The sequence below is a fragment of the Pecten maximus genome, chromosome 11, assembly GCF_902652985.1.
Source record: "Pecten maximus chromosome 11, xPecMax1.1, whole genome shotgun sequence".
Lineage (NCBI taxonomy): Eukaryota > Metazoa > Mollusca > Bivalvia > Pectinida > Pectinidae > Pecten > Pecten maximus.
In genome coordinates, this window is record NC_047025.1 from 6,981,247 (window position 1) to 6,997,097 (window position 15,851).

The window sequence follows — 15,851 nt, forward strand, 5'->3', positions numbered from 1 at the left end:
TTCAGCGTCCGTGCTCCTTCGCCAAGTCTGCCTTGGTCTGCCAACTTTCCTTCTTCCTTGGGGGGTTCCAGTCCAATGCCTTCCTAGTGACGCTTGCGACACGGTGCTTTACGCATTGTTTGACCATCTGACAACCAACCAACCCCCAACCCCAACCCTCTTGTTTTCTCTTCTTGATGTTTTCTCCGACCGGTTATTGTTTAGTTCTATTCCTCATTAGAGATGACCTCTGGCCACCTTATGTTTAGGATGATTGTAGTTTGTTCATGTTAGGTTTGGTTGTACGCCAAGTTTCCGAGCCATGAAGAAGGACTGATTTGACATTGGAGTTGAAAATCCTAATCTTTTTGTGAGGTGAGAGGGCTGAAGATTTCCAGATGGGTTGTAGGGGGTTTGAAAGGGTATCTCGCTTTGCTGATGCGGCTATTAATGTCCTCATCTGCTCCGCCGTCCTAGTTCACTATCTATTTCTTTAATATCCTCATGCTGAAGTCAGACTGGGTCTCACTGCTGGTTGTTAATCCGTAGGATCTCTGTCTTGCCAATGTTGATTCTGAGGCCGGTCTTCTTGGCTTCCTCTGAGACTCGCTCTATCTTTTCTTGCACATGTTGTTGTCTGTGGCAGAGGAGGCTGACGCCGTCTGCAAAGTCGATGTATTCCAACTGTTTGTTGAATGTCCACTGGATTCCGGTCTTCTGGCCTGCTGTAGACCACCGCCAGAAAAAATGTCGGTGATAATAGGCATCATTGGCCTACGCCCGTCTGTATCTGGAAGGGGTCGGACAACTTTACCCCATGTATGGCCTCAGCCGCTTGCATCGAAAATGTGATTTTCATTATTTTTTTCATATGACAGTGGTATGTGTACTCTGTTAAGTACACAGTACACATACCACTGATATCTTTTTTTTTAATCTCATTTTCTATGCAAGCGCCTGTGGTATGGCTTAGCAGATGGCGTCCTCATACAATTGCTGAATGATGGCGATATCTTTTGGGGGAAAGCCGTAGTGCTGCATCAATTTCCAGGTTACCTCCCTGTTAACGCTGTCAAACGCCTTCTGGAAGTCCACGAAGACTGTGTACAAGTGGATCTGCTACTCTAGGGACTGCTCAATGATGATTCTCATCGTGGCGATGTGGCCCGTATAGGATCTGTCTTGACGGAAGTTTGCCTGTTCGTCTCGCGGTGTCTTGTCTAGAGCGGTCTTGAGTCTCTCCAAAATGATTCTCGACAGCACTTTTCCCGGTTTTGATAGGAGCATAATTCCTCTCAAGTTGGTGCACATTGATAGATTTAGATTTAAACAAATTTTTATTTGTAACTTTAATATACAAAGGGATTGGACAAAGTTATACAACTTATCTAAAGCCCCTTCCCGATACAATTTTACATAAACATTACAGCAAGATGGCATATTTACATATTTAAAAATTAAATTAGCACAGTGATATGATATACAATAATGATTTAATTGTAAGTTATGATTTCGCAAGTTCTCATTTTTCAACCATTGCAAAAATGCTTGTCTCGCGAATTTTAAGTGTTTTGCAGTATCGGCATTACAAAGTATAAAATGTGTGTACAGAATTGAGATTCAATGAGAAGATAAGGAACACCCCATTGTATTTAGTAGCTAGTACGACCCTTAAACACGCTAATTGCCTGCCCGTCGACATTACGGTCCTCGTGACCAAAGTGCTCACTTCCGGTTTTATACATTTTCGCATCTCAATCTGCTGTCACTGACTTTAAAATAAGTCGCCAGAAGGCATGGACAGGGATAATGTTGTGACAGTTTTGATTTTCCTGGCGCTTTATGGACAATGTAAGTATACAAAATATTTACTTATATATTATACGTAAAATTTAAATTAAAGAGTATATATTTAATGAAATTCAATCGATCGCGAAATATTTAATCATTAAGTAACGAACTCGTTATATTAAGGGATGCAGACTTAAACATGTTTGTGTAATTTGCATTACATTCTTTTATAATTAAGCGTGTTAAATTTTCAAAACATGCCGCCAAATAGAAAAATATGCCGAATTAACTTCAGATGTATATTTTTACGTCGTTGGTAATGTGACAAGCGGAATAGCGGCTTTCCAATTTTATGTCAGATACAGGACGCTGATGCCTATTATCCAAAAAGAAAATATAAAAAGAAAAGTCATAGCATTTATTTCTTGGAAAGTCTAAAGTTAAGGCAGTTTTGAATTGTCACGTGATTTCCATAACAAACATCCAAGTATGATCTCTACTGTATACAATCTCCACAAGTCAGAAACTGTGTAAAGATTCTGTTGTTTTTGTTATGCTGTACATGTACGGTATCATTTCATTGGTCGATAGGTGGACTTTCCGGCAGGTTAACCGAAGACCAGAATATCGGTTATATATATATGTTAATGATTTTAAGCATTGACCTCACATACAGGTCATACTTATATCAACATAGGGACGAATGCAAATATGATATATGTATCATCATTCGTACCTGATATATATCAACGCTACGAAAAGATTACACTTGAATAATATTTTCTTCAAACATGTACAGTTTTTTTTTGTTTTTTTTTTGCATTGGACAACCGATACATGTATTTTTCGCCCTGAAAGCAATACAATTCCTATGTGGAGGTTCACATGTGTATATGGGAAGGGAATGACAATGTCACAGGTCCCTGTGTATGTGTGACAGATAATAATAATGTCACAGGTCCCTGTGTATGTGTGACAGGGAATAATAATGTCACAGGTCCCTGTGTATGTGTGACAGGGAATAATAATGTCACAGGTCCCTGTGTATGTGTCACAGGTCCCTGTGTATGTGTGACAGGGAATAATAATGTCACAGGTCCCTGTGTATGTGTGACAGGGAATAATAATGTCACAGGTCCCTGTGTATATGTGACAGGGAATAATAATGTCACAGGTCCCTGTGTATAAGTCACAGGTCCCTGTGTATGTGTCACAGGTCCCTGTGTATGTGTGACAGGGAATAATAATGTCACAGGTCCCTGTGTATGTGTCACAGGGGATAATAATGTCACAGGTCCCTGTCCATGTGTGACAGGGAATAATAATGTCACAGGTCCCTGTCCATGTGTGGCAGGGGATAACAATATCACAGGTCCCTGTGTATGTGTGACAGGGAATAATAATGTCACAGGTCCCTGTGTATGTACGACTGGGAATAATAATGTCACAGGTCCCTGTCCATGTGTGACAGGGAATAATAATGTCACAGGTCCCTGTCCATGTGTGACAGGGGATAACAATATCACAGGTCCCTGTGTATGTACGACAGAATACATAAGAGACAATTGCAATCAGCTGTAGTAATTCGACACAAGTATCAAAAGGCGCGGCATGTGTCATTGCCATGTGGAAGCAACATATACAAATATTTAGTCTTTAAAAGGTCCTTTAAAAGGTCCAGATCGTTTTGCAGTCTGTGGTAGCTACGTACTTAAGAGGAGGCTGTACAGTTCTACAAAAGCCTGTTCTTAGTATGTGTTATATTGTAAATGTGCAGATATGTATGTACTACACAGACCTATATAAATCTAAGGACGTTCGGTTAATAAAGAACCTGTACAAATCCGAATCCCGTGTGATAGGGACATGAGGGCTTGACACACTCCTATAATCCAGAATTAAACAAGAAACATCTTTTAAAAAGATTAACGGCATAGTTTTAATGCTGGTAGTTATAATGTTAAACAAGATGTTTCTTGCATAGACATTTGGGAGTAACATTGAATGAAAACGGAAAATGGGAGACACATATTTCAAATATCACTATTTCGGCTTCGCGACATCTATCGGTTCTACGCAAATTGAAATTTACTTTAAATAAGGAAACATTATCAAAATTATATATTGTATTCATAAGACTTCTTTTGGAATATTCGAGTGAAGTATGGGGTGGATGTAACAATACAGATTCGGAAAAATTAGAGAAAATTCAATTAGAAGCGGCAAGAATAGTTACAGGTTTAACTTCTTTCGCAAGTCGGCAAACTCTATACTTAGAAACTGGGTGGGAACCACTATCTGAAAGACGGAAAAAAAAAAAAAATGTTATTATTTTATAAAATGCACCATAATTTGGCTCCGTCTTACTTAAATGACATTTTGCCAAACAGAGTTAACGAACATATTAATTATAACTTAAGAAAAAATCAAAATTATATACCACCTAAATGTCGCCTTACATTATTTGAAAAATCATTCCTTCCTAGTACTGTGAAATTTTGGAATCCTTTAGACATTTCAATACGGTCTTCAGAAACTGTGTCAAAATTTAAACAAAAAATTAAACCGAAAAAACCTGTAACTAGACTGACCATAGGAAACAGAAAACTTGATGTTATACATACAAGACTCCGACATGGTTGTAGTGCATTAAATGGTGACCTCTATAAAGTTAATATAATTCTGTATCCATTTTGCAATTGTTCCTTTCCTGTTGAAAACGCATTTCATTACTTTTTCGAGTGTAATCAATTTAATAACCAACGTGCAATTCTTTTCAGAAAATTATCAGTACACAATGTTAACATTGATTTGAAGTTGATACTTAATGGATCTGATGACCTAAGCGAAAAGGAAAATGAAAATATACGTTTAATAGTCCAAGAATACATAAAAAATACTGAACGTTTTCTTAGTAGTTTAATTTTCATGACTTATAGTACAGTGTATTTATATCTTCAGCTACATAATTATAGTATATATCTCATAATATGTATACAAAACGCCATGTAATGGAAAGCTTACTTTCTATATAAATTATGGGTACTGGTATGTCAAGTGTATTATTTATTGTCACCTATAATAATTAATGTTGTGTTTCTTTTATATATACGTATATATGGCATCATCATTCATTATAATTGCTGCCATTGTATATATCATCTCATACTTGTATATGGAAAAGGACGATATATAAGTTGAATAACTTGTGTCCAATTCCTATTGAATTTTTCAATAAAAATATGTTTAAACTAATGTTAAACTGCTGGTGAAATAAATCAACGATAATGATCAGCGTTTCAGCACGGATAACAAAATTATATCAGTTTGAATCATTTTTGGTAATAATAAGACTGCATTTGAATCAAGAATATTATTTTATTAATGTGTCATTTGAAAAGATACGTCCATGTATTCAGCTTGCATTCAATCTTAACTTTGTTTCGTTTTTAACTGCATATCTGCATTTCGCATCTACCGCTACATTGACCAATCGAATACTTCATCTTGACCAGTAACGCCACCTGTCGCGTCATATCCGGGGCCAAAATGATATTATACGCGGCTATGTCGAAAAACAATCACAGGGTCCGGACCCATTGATCGCTTATTGTAAGTGAACTAAGGGTCGGGTGTTTCTTGTTTTAAAAGACAACGGTGGCTTAAAGAAATGTGCCCTTACAAAGGTATGTGTGTACCTTGTCAATACATTGACTCGGAAAGGAAAGGAGTATTAAAATTTTGGGGATTGTGTATGTCAAGAACATGCTTATTTTGTAACTAGCTTGATACTGTACATACATGCACTTGTATTGCTGAAATCAATTCCATTTTGGAATTAAGGTTTTGTTTAATGAAAATAATTAATTGCCTGTTGTCATGCTATTGTATGTAGAAACAAGTGTCAAGACACTTATATAAATGTGACACCTATATATATATATAGGTTATAAACTGTTGTCATGGTAAGCGTTTTTAATTGGATAGTTATGTGGTTGTAGGTCAAATCTGATTTAATACACTGTACCTTCCGTCAATGGCTCCAAATGAAGTTTGGGGACTTATTTTTCTTAACCACTTCCGTATCATCCTCTGATTGGTGGAAATTTAGGTATTTTTTGGTTTTTAGATTTTTAGGTTTTGTGAGATTTTGGTACACAAGGGTTTTCAAGGATGTCTAAAATAATGACAACAGTTATGAAAAGCTCGGTTGCCATGGTAATGAAACGGATGCCACTGACTGGTCAAAATTTAGATAACGTATGATTTTGCCGAAAATTAGTACATATCTGTTTTGAGGGATGCTTAACACGGTGACAACTGTTTCGAAAAGTTTGGTTACCATGGAAATGAAATGGTAGCATCTGATTGGTCAAAAAATGTAGTTGTTGTCCGATTGTGATGCAATTCGGTATGTAGATGATTTATGATACTTCAAATACAACTGAGACTTTTAAATCTAGATTTGAAAAAATGGCCGCCAATTTATAAGTTCAATTTCTTTGCAGTATGGTCTTTAAAGTTATTATGACTTAAGTAACAATTTTGTGGTTTTTTAAGGCTCATTCGTGACTGCGGGGTTTCTTTGGGGGACTTTTGTAATGGGTCTCGTTACAATTAACACTTTCGTTTTTAATTGAAGTTCAAACACATGGGTGTATAGATGGAAAGTGAATCATTTATTTCATGACATTGATATCTAAAAATAAAGATAGCTCTGCAAATTCATTTTTAGCTACACGAGTTCATTATGACATAACATATAAAACTACTTGAATTGAAGAGCGATGTCAAGTTATTTTCTTTCTGACAAATATATATGCATTTTACATACTTGAATATTTTAAGCATTATAATCATAAGCATTTTAATATGTACGTGGGTTTTGTGCTCACACACAATCTGGGGTCACACAGGACAGTTTCTACATACAAAGAACTTGGTAATGATAAAATGCTGGTAATCTACAATACCGGAATTATTTAATAACGTTTTCAAATACTTTGTATATTAAACAGAATTTTTCATAACAATTTATTTATGCACACCACAATGTTCTGCTTATCAACTAATCGAAATACGGAATATACCATACACCTGTTTGGAACTTGAAAAGAAGAAAATACAGTAAATATTTTAAAGTGTAACACCATTTTTATAAATGAAAGAAATTACTTTATCCAAAATTTAAATTCTTTAAATGTTGAATTCAATTTTGAATTAATTTTGTTTGGAAATTTCCATATTACCTTTGATCTTAACTCAAATATATTTAGTTAATTTGCAAAGGAGGAGTGCCAATTTGGCCCCTCTGGTAAGATAAGATTTATTTATTTTTTATATAAATACCTTGAGGTTAGGTGAGATTGAGATTGGCCCAATTTTGACGAAACTTAATGATTTTTTTTTCAATCTTTCATCGTAATTATGATGCATTAATATGTTGAAAATAAAACAAATTGGGAAAAATAACCCATAGTCAAAAAGTAGGTCACAGAGACCCAATTTAAAGTGCCAATAATGTCAAATATATATTCTATTTTGTGTATTAGTGTTTTTGCCATCATCTGTAATCATTGCTAATCAACCTATTGATTGATAAGATTTTTTTTGTTTTTGTTTTTGTTTTTTGTTTGTTGTTGTTGTTGATGTTGTTGTTGTTTTGGGGTTTGGGGTCTTTTTGGGGGGTGGGGTGGGGTGGGTCAGTTACCATTATTAATCGCGATGCTTTGATGTTTAAATGACATATTCCATTGTTGAAAAGAAGATATTATGTCAAAAACAGAGCTCTTGGATTGCAGAGCTGTACATCTCATGGCGGTATTATGAAATATCAGATAAATGTACGGAAATAGGGGTCACGCAATCAATTCTAGTCGGATCTTCTTCAGTCAAGGGTCGTGAACATCCGGTCTCACGGTATCAGAGTAAGGATAAGTCAGAGGATTACATAAGATCCTACTTAATTTAGACTAAGATTTAATCACACTCACTGTGTCGTAATGCGGGATTACCAAAGTAAATAACTTGTAAATATTTTCTTGAAGGATATTTTTATTTTTTTTTGTTGATTTTTTTTTTTTTTTGCAATATATCGGAGTAAATAAAAACCACGTTCAAACGAATGTTCGAGGTTTTTTATAAGGTATATCTAGTAAACATTATTATGGTATGATGAGAATCGTTTATACTTCGCACAGTCCTTTTACTTCTATCAAAAGGACCACAGACTTGTACTATATCCAACACTGTATTTCGCCATAAAATCCGCCAGGTGGAGCGCACGAGCCTTTGATTTTGTCTTTTCATTCATCATGTTCCCATGGTGATGAGAAGAAAAGTAGGGCAACTTCCTCGTATTTTGAAGATGCGTTATACCAGATACGGTTATATAATTCCCTTATGATTTCCGGTCATATCTGGTATTTGCTTTACAGGTCATAGTCAGCGTTGCCCACTTGACTGGATGGATGGTCCATTGAAACAAAACTGCTACTATTTCGGAGTCGGCGTACCCAGAAAAACGTGGTTTGCCGCACGAGACCACTGCCGGTCATTCCAGGCTGACCTTGTCAAAATTGATGACGTCACAGAAAAGGTAACATTCGATATGAACACAATAAGTGTGATAGATAAATAGTGGGTTCTTTGAAATTGACTCTATACTAGCATCTAATAATATATGTAACAGTTCACTGTTTGAATAGACCATTGAAACTAGACTGTTTATTTAGTTGAAAAAGCTTTTAACACATTTTTTAACTTCCTTAATTTTGATTAGTTAACTGAAAATACACAAAAATCTTAAATGGAAATTTGTTGAAACTAGGGTTATCTCCGGTTGAAAAAAATATTTTGTTAACCTCAACAATAGTTATTGCAAGTATATGCACATATGAATATACAGAACTTATATAAACATACCAATCGACTAAAATCTTGTTCTGTGCAATACATGTATCTTTACAACGACAATGATAGACTGGACAATTTCGATGGAAGTTAAACCTTAATTTAATGTCGACTTTGGTACATATTTCTAGACATGGCTGCTCGAGAAAATCAAGCAGTTAGCAAATACGTACCCTGGAGAACAGGAGTTCTGGGTCGGGCTGACAAACACGGGAGAGAATCAGACAATATGGAGCTGGCCGGACGGATCCGTCCTCCCCACCAATCTCCTGTGAGTTTTATGTATCAATAAAAACAATTTGTGATTAAACGGGATACTGTATTGTTGTTAAATTTCAGGGTGCTAATATTTCGCGGTTATTCCAGTCGGAAATATAATATGTAGTTCCTGGGTGTTAAACTTTGCAGGCCGGTGCGATGTGAACAGCCTATTGGTGTTAGTTGTTGCCGATTGGGGGTGGGTCGTTGGAGAAAATATGGTTACTGCATTGGTGTTAAATTTTGCGCAACACCGCCGTGTAATCGTAATCGCCGCATGAGTGCTTATTTCCGCGGAATATCTCATGACTGCAATTACAACGAAATTAAATCCCCGCGAAAAATACTAGTTATAAATACAGCATACGAAATAGCAAATGTCTCCGCCTGTCTCGAGATGTGACTAGTACTAGTTTTACTACGAGGGCTAATATTTAGGAGTAGTAGTTTTCCACATTTAATCTAAATTTTTTTGGCGGTTTTTTTTGCGGGGGAGTGGGGAGGGGGCCCGGTGGGGGTGGGGGGGGGGGGGGGGGGGGGGTGTCATATTTAAGATAATAATTTAGATTTTGATTGTTTATCATGATGCATCACTTTTAAAAAAGTCAAAAAGGCATTGTGTTGATTTAATATGCTACACAGACGGTGGGGATCGGGTGAGCCAAGCGATCCCGTCACCGAGAGATGTGCCGAGATCTGGGATAATTTACTCAACGACAAATCCTGCCTCACGCCAATTGAGTATGTATGTGAGCGATCCAAATGTGAGTATAAACTTATTGAGTACATGTAGAGGTAGGAGTATCAAAATGTGCATGTATATGTACAAACATTTTACACGTGTATATATAAGAAATTTGAAATGTGAGTACAGATAATGGAGAACATTTTCTCGTACATAGAGCATCTCGGAATCCTATTGTATATGAGTACGCGTGTGTTGAGTATGTACTCGTGTGATAGTAATAAGTAATATGTATGAAGGATATTCTCTTTTTATCTACGTTTTGGAGAACAAGGAAAAATATATATAAAGGAAAATGAAAGCAAACAAATTATAGTCCGTTTCATATTTCATGTCTCAGTTTCTTATACAGTGCATGTACAATTGTACCTGATATTTTGACTTGTGTGAGATGCAAATATTACACCAGATATGGTGTCAGGGCCAGAGGAAACTCGGACTAATATTTTATACTATATTTACATGTACATATGTGGATATTTTGATAGATAAATGATGCTATATTTTCAATAGCGGTATTGTTTACTCCGGTTATAGTTTGTTTGTTTGTTTGTTTGTTTACCTTCTTATAGCGATACCTTTGACATGTGATGTGGATGATGGCTGGCAGTATTACTCCGGGGCTTGTTACAAATATATACCGGCATACCGGCCGTACAATCAAGCGAGGTAAAATGTATATTACGTACTTGCATGTCATATGAAGGATTAATGAAAATTACCCTGCCCGCCCTGGGGATCGAACTCCGTACACTCTCAAACCAATCACCGCTAGCCTTAGCTTTTACACTACTCCCTCCTTCACAGTCTCCGTCGAGTTTGGGGTTGGGTTTATTTTTATTTATCGTCTTCTCAGTAGCTTTGGTCATTTAAGGATGGCCTCCACTGTGTGCGAGATGAAATGTGTACGTGTGTGCGTGAGAGGGTGTGTGCGCACGCGTGGGGGGGGGGGGGGGGGGGGGGGGGGGGGGGGGGCTGCGGTATGTTTGTGGTCGTGTTTGTCTCCTTATGATAGCGCGACACTGAGGCCGACTTTATAGTGCTATCTCACTGAAGCATACTGCCGCAGATATCAGCAGGACACTTCACCGTGCCACATTATAATGACAACAGGTGAAGCAGTCGTACAATTCCAAAAATGCTGAGCGTTTTAAAATTCTTGTATGTCTCATCCAGGGGACAGAACCAATAGCCTTGGCCGAAAATTAGGCTGTGTCATTAGGAAGATGAAAGTTGTTTATAAGGAAGAGAAAATATAAGAAACCAATAAACCAATTTTAGTCGCCTCTCACGATCATGCAATGGGAGACAGCAGGTACCTTTCTTACGCTCTGTATGCAAGGCTAAGAAACTCCGGGTTTTTAACACCAATGGTGTCTCTCAATCTTCTATAGCTTATATTGAAGTTGTCAGTGGCAGCAAATCCGTATAAGGAAGGAGTAATGAAAAATAAAATGTCGCCGTCTAAGTAGACATCCTACCACTGGCCATGCATGGTCTAAAGAAAAATCCCCACCAGTATAACCTAGTTAGCTGATTGTACAGTCTAGAAGCGCGGAGCGTAATAACACAAACACCCTTCGTCTAGGCGATTGGATGTCAACAGTTATGTGACGACCTGCTCTGCTTTAATCATTCGATATCATTTAGACCATATCAAAAGCAAAATCCTCACTCGCGAATACCGAACGAGGTAAATATTGAATTTATATAAAATTATATATCATTATGTTGTTTTTGTTGTTGTTTAGACGATCTTGCATGGATATGGATGCGAATTTGGCTACAGTCACAAATGACAACGAACAAAGGGCGGTGAACCATATGGTTTCCTCTGTAACAAGCTCTCAGAACGCATGGATTGGTCTACACATGGTTGATAATGTAGGTGTTAGTAACAATTAGAGCCATGGAAGGCGTGGTTTATGTGAAAATATTTACATTTGCTCCGAATTTCCCCCACAATGCTAAGAGGCAGTTGCCACCATACGCCTATAACACCCAGTGCCTCAGGCTATAACACCCAGTGGGTCATGTGACATTAAAAAAGGCGGGATTTTTTCGTGATGGTTTAGTTTTTTTATCAAAGTTGACGAAAATGGTAAAACAATGTAAATACATGTATAAGTATTGAACAGTGGTTTTAATGTTGTTATAGTCAATATGGCAGCAAGATGTATGGTGGGCAAATGTAGCATGGGAACCTAACGGGTTCCCCATGCCATTTACCCACCATACATCTTGCTGCCATATCGACAATAACAACATTAAAACCACTGTTCATTGCTTAAATGAAAATCTTTTCCAAATGTTTTTAAGAGCAATATCTTAGAGACACATACGCAAGACAAAGGGAACACAATTTAGTAATTCAAGTCATATTTCATTGTAACATCTTATCGAGGGTGTTTACAATGTGAAATTTTACTTTTATTTCTTATTTGTTTGTTTATCTACTTACTTACTTACTTTCCTTTTGATTTACTCCTTTGTGTTATTTGTTTATTTTTATTATTATTATTTTCTGTAAACAGTCTTGGGTTCTTACCAACAACACCAGGCTTTCTCCTGCGTCCATGCAGTACTGGCAAAGTCGGCCTGACTTAAGGTAAAGTATGTCACGTGGTCTAGTCTATTTATAGTATCTTTCGGAGAAAAAATATTATATATCAAAATAGATATATGCAATAGGTATTTGTTAGGTAAGCTACAATCAGAACATAGAGAACAATATACACGCAACCGGATAAAGTATTTAATATATTGATTTATTATTTATCTACATGTATTGTGAGTCTATGATAGAGGACATTATATGTAGTCCTGAATCAGAATAAAACTTCTTATTTTTCTCGAAGTTTTTACTCGTGATATGCTACAAAAATACTTCCATTTGAGTTGGTAGGTATTCCATAGTTTGTGATATATTTTGATTTATTTATTTCCTTGTTACCTAACAAAGATTACAGTTATCTGCATAAATAAACAATAACCTATTGTTTTAAATCGATCAAAGTTACTGATAATTGGAGAGGTAGCACTTTTTGAGAGAGAACATTCGATTTTTCTATTATATATTTTAAGTGTGCGACATATTTCGATTTTGAAGATGGGATGTAATATATTTTCTTGTTTTTTGTTTGTTTTTCTTTTTTTTTTTTCTTCTTTTTTTTTGTTAGTTTGTTTTTTTGTTGTTGTTGTTTTGCTTTTTTTTTCTTCTTTTTTGTTTTTTTTTTTGTCTTTTTTTCAAAATGGAAAGACCGATATGATGACTGCATCATTAGCGAAAACATTTTCTTTTTATTAGCACTGATAGCTCACTTTGTGTAGCAATCAACGCTACGGCCGTAGGCGACAACTCTTGGTACGCCGAGGACTGTGACCAGGGCATGTCATATGTATGTCGGAAACCAGAAGGTATGATATATTTCAAACACAGGTCATCTTAAAGATGTCATTTTTAAATTCGATTTGACTAAAATCGTCCTTTTATCATTAGATGTTGTCTGCTCATTGAATTGTTCTAAACAAATAAGTGAATTGGTGTGTCATAGCCATACATATGATGTGACCTAAAATGAACAGAGGGTGCCGCCGAGGAAGCAGAACACACTTTTCCTTCCGGAACACCTGGTCCTAGTTTCCTGGTACTTTATTTTTATTCAAGTCTATAGCTTCTTCATATTTTCACTTCACTTCATGAATATTAAATTAGAATTATTGTTTCATATGCATATCAGCATTCTCGCTGGCTTTGATAAGTTGAGAGTCATGATTGAAACGAGAACCAGTATGAAGCTAATGTAACCAAGCTGTATGATAAACGTCATGATTCCAATTTCCCAATTGTTAATTTTCCACTTCTTGATAGAAACGTCCCTGCTTCCCTTACCTACGGCGTTATTAGTGTTTACATTTACATGTATTTACCACAATTGATTCGATATTCAAGGATTTGTTCCCACTATCACGATTTTCATTACTACTGACGGAAAATCTGAAGGTTTGGAGAGTTCAGGTCGATGAAAACAATAGAAACCTTTTTTTTTTTTAGTATCATGACTTCATTTGGATTTTTTTTTTCTTGTGCGATATAAAGTCAGAAGGGTTCACTGCTTGGTACAGGTATGCCACGTGGTTCCGTTATTTGTCATTATCTTGGTTCTCTTTTTGAGAATGTGACGTAACCCAGATTTGACCTAGATTTGTATGGCGGTAGTTGAAGACGCTTACTCTACCGGACTACCTGGTCTTATTCTCCTGGTACTTTTTTTCAGAGTCTCCATGCAAATCCATACTTTTTATTCTCAGTTTGTCCTCGTTTTGCCGATTTTAAGCAAGAATTTTGTTTAATGTAAGTATTCTCTTGTTTTAGTCATCACTGCCATTTGTGAACGCTATTACCAATATCCTTAGGATGGAACTCTTCAATAAAATAATGCCACATTACAGTAAGGTAGCAAATACACAGGCAAGATTCCTTCACGTGAAATTCATGTGATTTTTTCATTTGAAATTCATGTGAAATTCACGTGAATCACGTGAAAAAGTTCATGTTAATTTCACTTTTTGCCCTTTGAAATTCACCTGAATTTAATGTGAATTTAATGTAAATTTAATGTGAATTTCACGTGAAGGAACATTGCCTGTGTACTCTTAACCTTTCTTATTCATATTCATGTTCTGATACTTATCCAGGTATTTGTCCAAGCGGGTTTGACCAGCATCAGTCCAAATGTTACTTACCCGTATTGGCTCCGGACACGTGGTACAGCGCCAGTGCCTACTGTGCTGATCTGGTCAGCGGTGGACGCCTTCTGGACATTAGGAGGTAGGCACCGAATCTATGTCATCAGCATAGTAGTTTGAAGTTAAGGACCAATTTAAACTTCCTCATTACTTATATCAGTCTATTAAGTTGTCCAGAAGCTAAGAACCACCATATACATAACATATTTCTATCCGGCCCTCCATATTGATTTTTCTGGTAAAAGACCCAATCTGTAATGATAATCATGGTTCGTTGGAAAATTATTTTCTATACAGATTTATACAACTGATCCTTTTTACGATAAACATCTTTCATATGATAATTTGTCTTCAGATATGTAAAGTTTTAATCACACTTTTGTATATCTCGTAGTATTCTTGTTTTAACTAACAATGATAATCATGTATCGAAATCCATATTTTTCTAATTAGTTCAACAGAAAAGTCTTTTCTGATCAGCTATATGAGACAGGCGAAGAAACGTGGTATGGACAGAACGTGGATTGGTCTTTCGCGTAAGTCTTGTTTGTTTTTTGTTTTGTTTTTAGCTCACCTGCCCGAAGGGCAAGTGAGCTTATGCCGTGGCGCGGCGTCCGTCGTCCGTCCGTCGTCCGTCCGGCCGTCCGGCCGTCCGTCCGGCGTCAACTTTCCATTCAAGCAACTTCTTCTCAATAACCAAAAGGCCTAGAGACCTAATATTGGGCCTGTAGCATGCTGGGGTGAAGGGCTACCAAGTTTGTTCAAATGAATGACCTTGACCTTCATTCAAGGTCACAGGAGTCAAAAAGGCTAAAATCTTCAAACGACTTCTTCTCAACAACCAACAGTCCCAGGGAGTTGATATTGGGTCTGTAGCATGCTGGGGTAAAGGGCTACCAAGTTTGTTCAAATGAATGACCTTGACTTTCATTCAAGGTCACAGGAGTCAAAAAGGCTAAAAAAAAATTAGACGACTTCTTCTAAATAGCCAAAAGACCCAGGGACTTGATATTGGGTCTGTAGCATGCTGGGGTGAAGGGCTACCAAGTTTGTTCAAATGAATGACCTTGACCTTCATTCAAGGTCACAGGAGTCAAAAAGGCTAAAATCTTTAAACGACTTCTTCTCAATAACCAAGAGTCCCAGGGAGTTGATATTGGGTCTGTAGCATGCTCGGGTGAAGGGCTACCAAGTTTGTTCAAATGAATGACCTTGACTTTCATTCAAGGTCACAGGGGTCAAAAAGGCTAAAATCTTTAAACGACTTCTTCTCAATAACCAAGAGTCCCAGGGAGTTGATATTGGGTCTGTAGCATGCTGGGGTGAAGGGCTACCAAGTTTGTTCAAATGAATGACCTTGACCGTCATTCAAGGTCACAGGAGTCAAAAAGGCTAAAATCTTTAAACGACTTCTTCT

General features: G+C 36.8%; 1 protein-coding gene across 1 annotated transcript in view; it reads left to right on the top strand.

Moving 5' to 3' along the window:
- The first annotated feature begins 1,727 nt into the window (after window positions 1-1,727).
- Window positions 1,728-15,851, top strand: part of LOC117337801 (macrophage mannose receptor 1-like) — a 52,442-nt gene continuing 38,318 nt past the window's right edge. Inside the window, exons 1-10 of the mRNA XM_033898920.1 lie at window positions 1,728-1,830; window positions 8,208-8,368; window positions 8,814-8,953; window positions 9,583-9,704; window positions 10,258-10,354; window positions 11,437-11,569; window positions 12,220-12,293; window positions 12,993-13,102; window positions 14,384-14,516; window positions 14,888-14,970. Of these exons, the coding sequence (XP_033754811.1) occupies window positions 1,776-1,830; window positions 8,208-8,368; window positions 8,814-8,953; window positions 9,583-9,704; window positions 10,258-10,354; window positions 11,437-11,569; window positions 12,220-12,293; window positions 12,993-13,102; window positions 14,384-14,516; window positions 14,888-14,970 (1,108 nt within the window). The 5' untranslated portion in view covers window positions 1,728-1,775. The remainder of the gene's footprint in view (window positions 1,831-8,207; window positions 8,369-8,813; window positions 8,954-9,582; window positions 9,705-10,257; window positions 10,355-11,436; window positions 11,570-12,219; window positions 12,294-12,992; window positions 13,103-14,383; window positions 14,517-14,887; window positions 14,971-15,851) is intronic.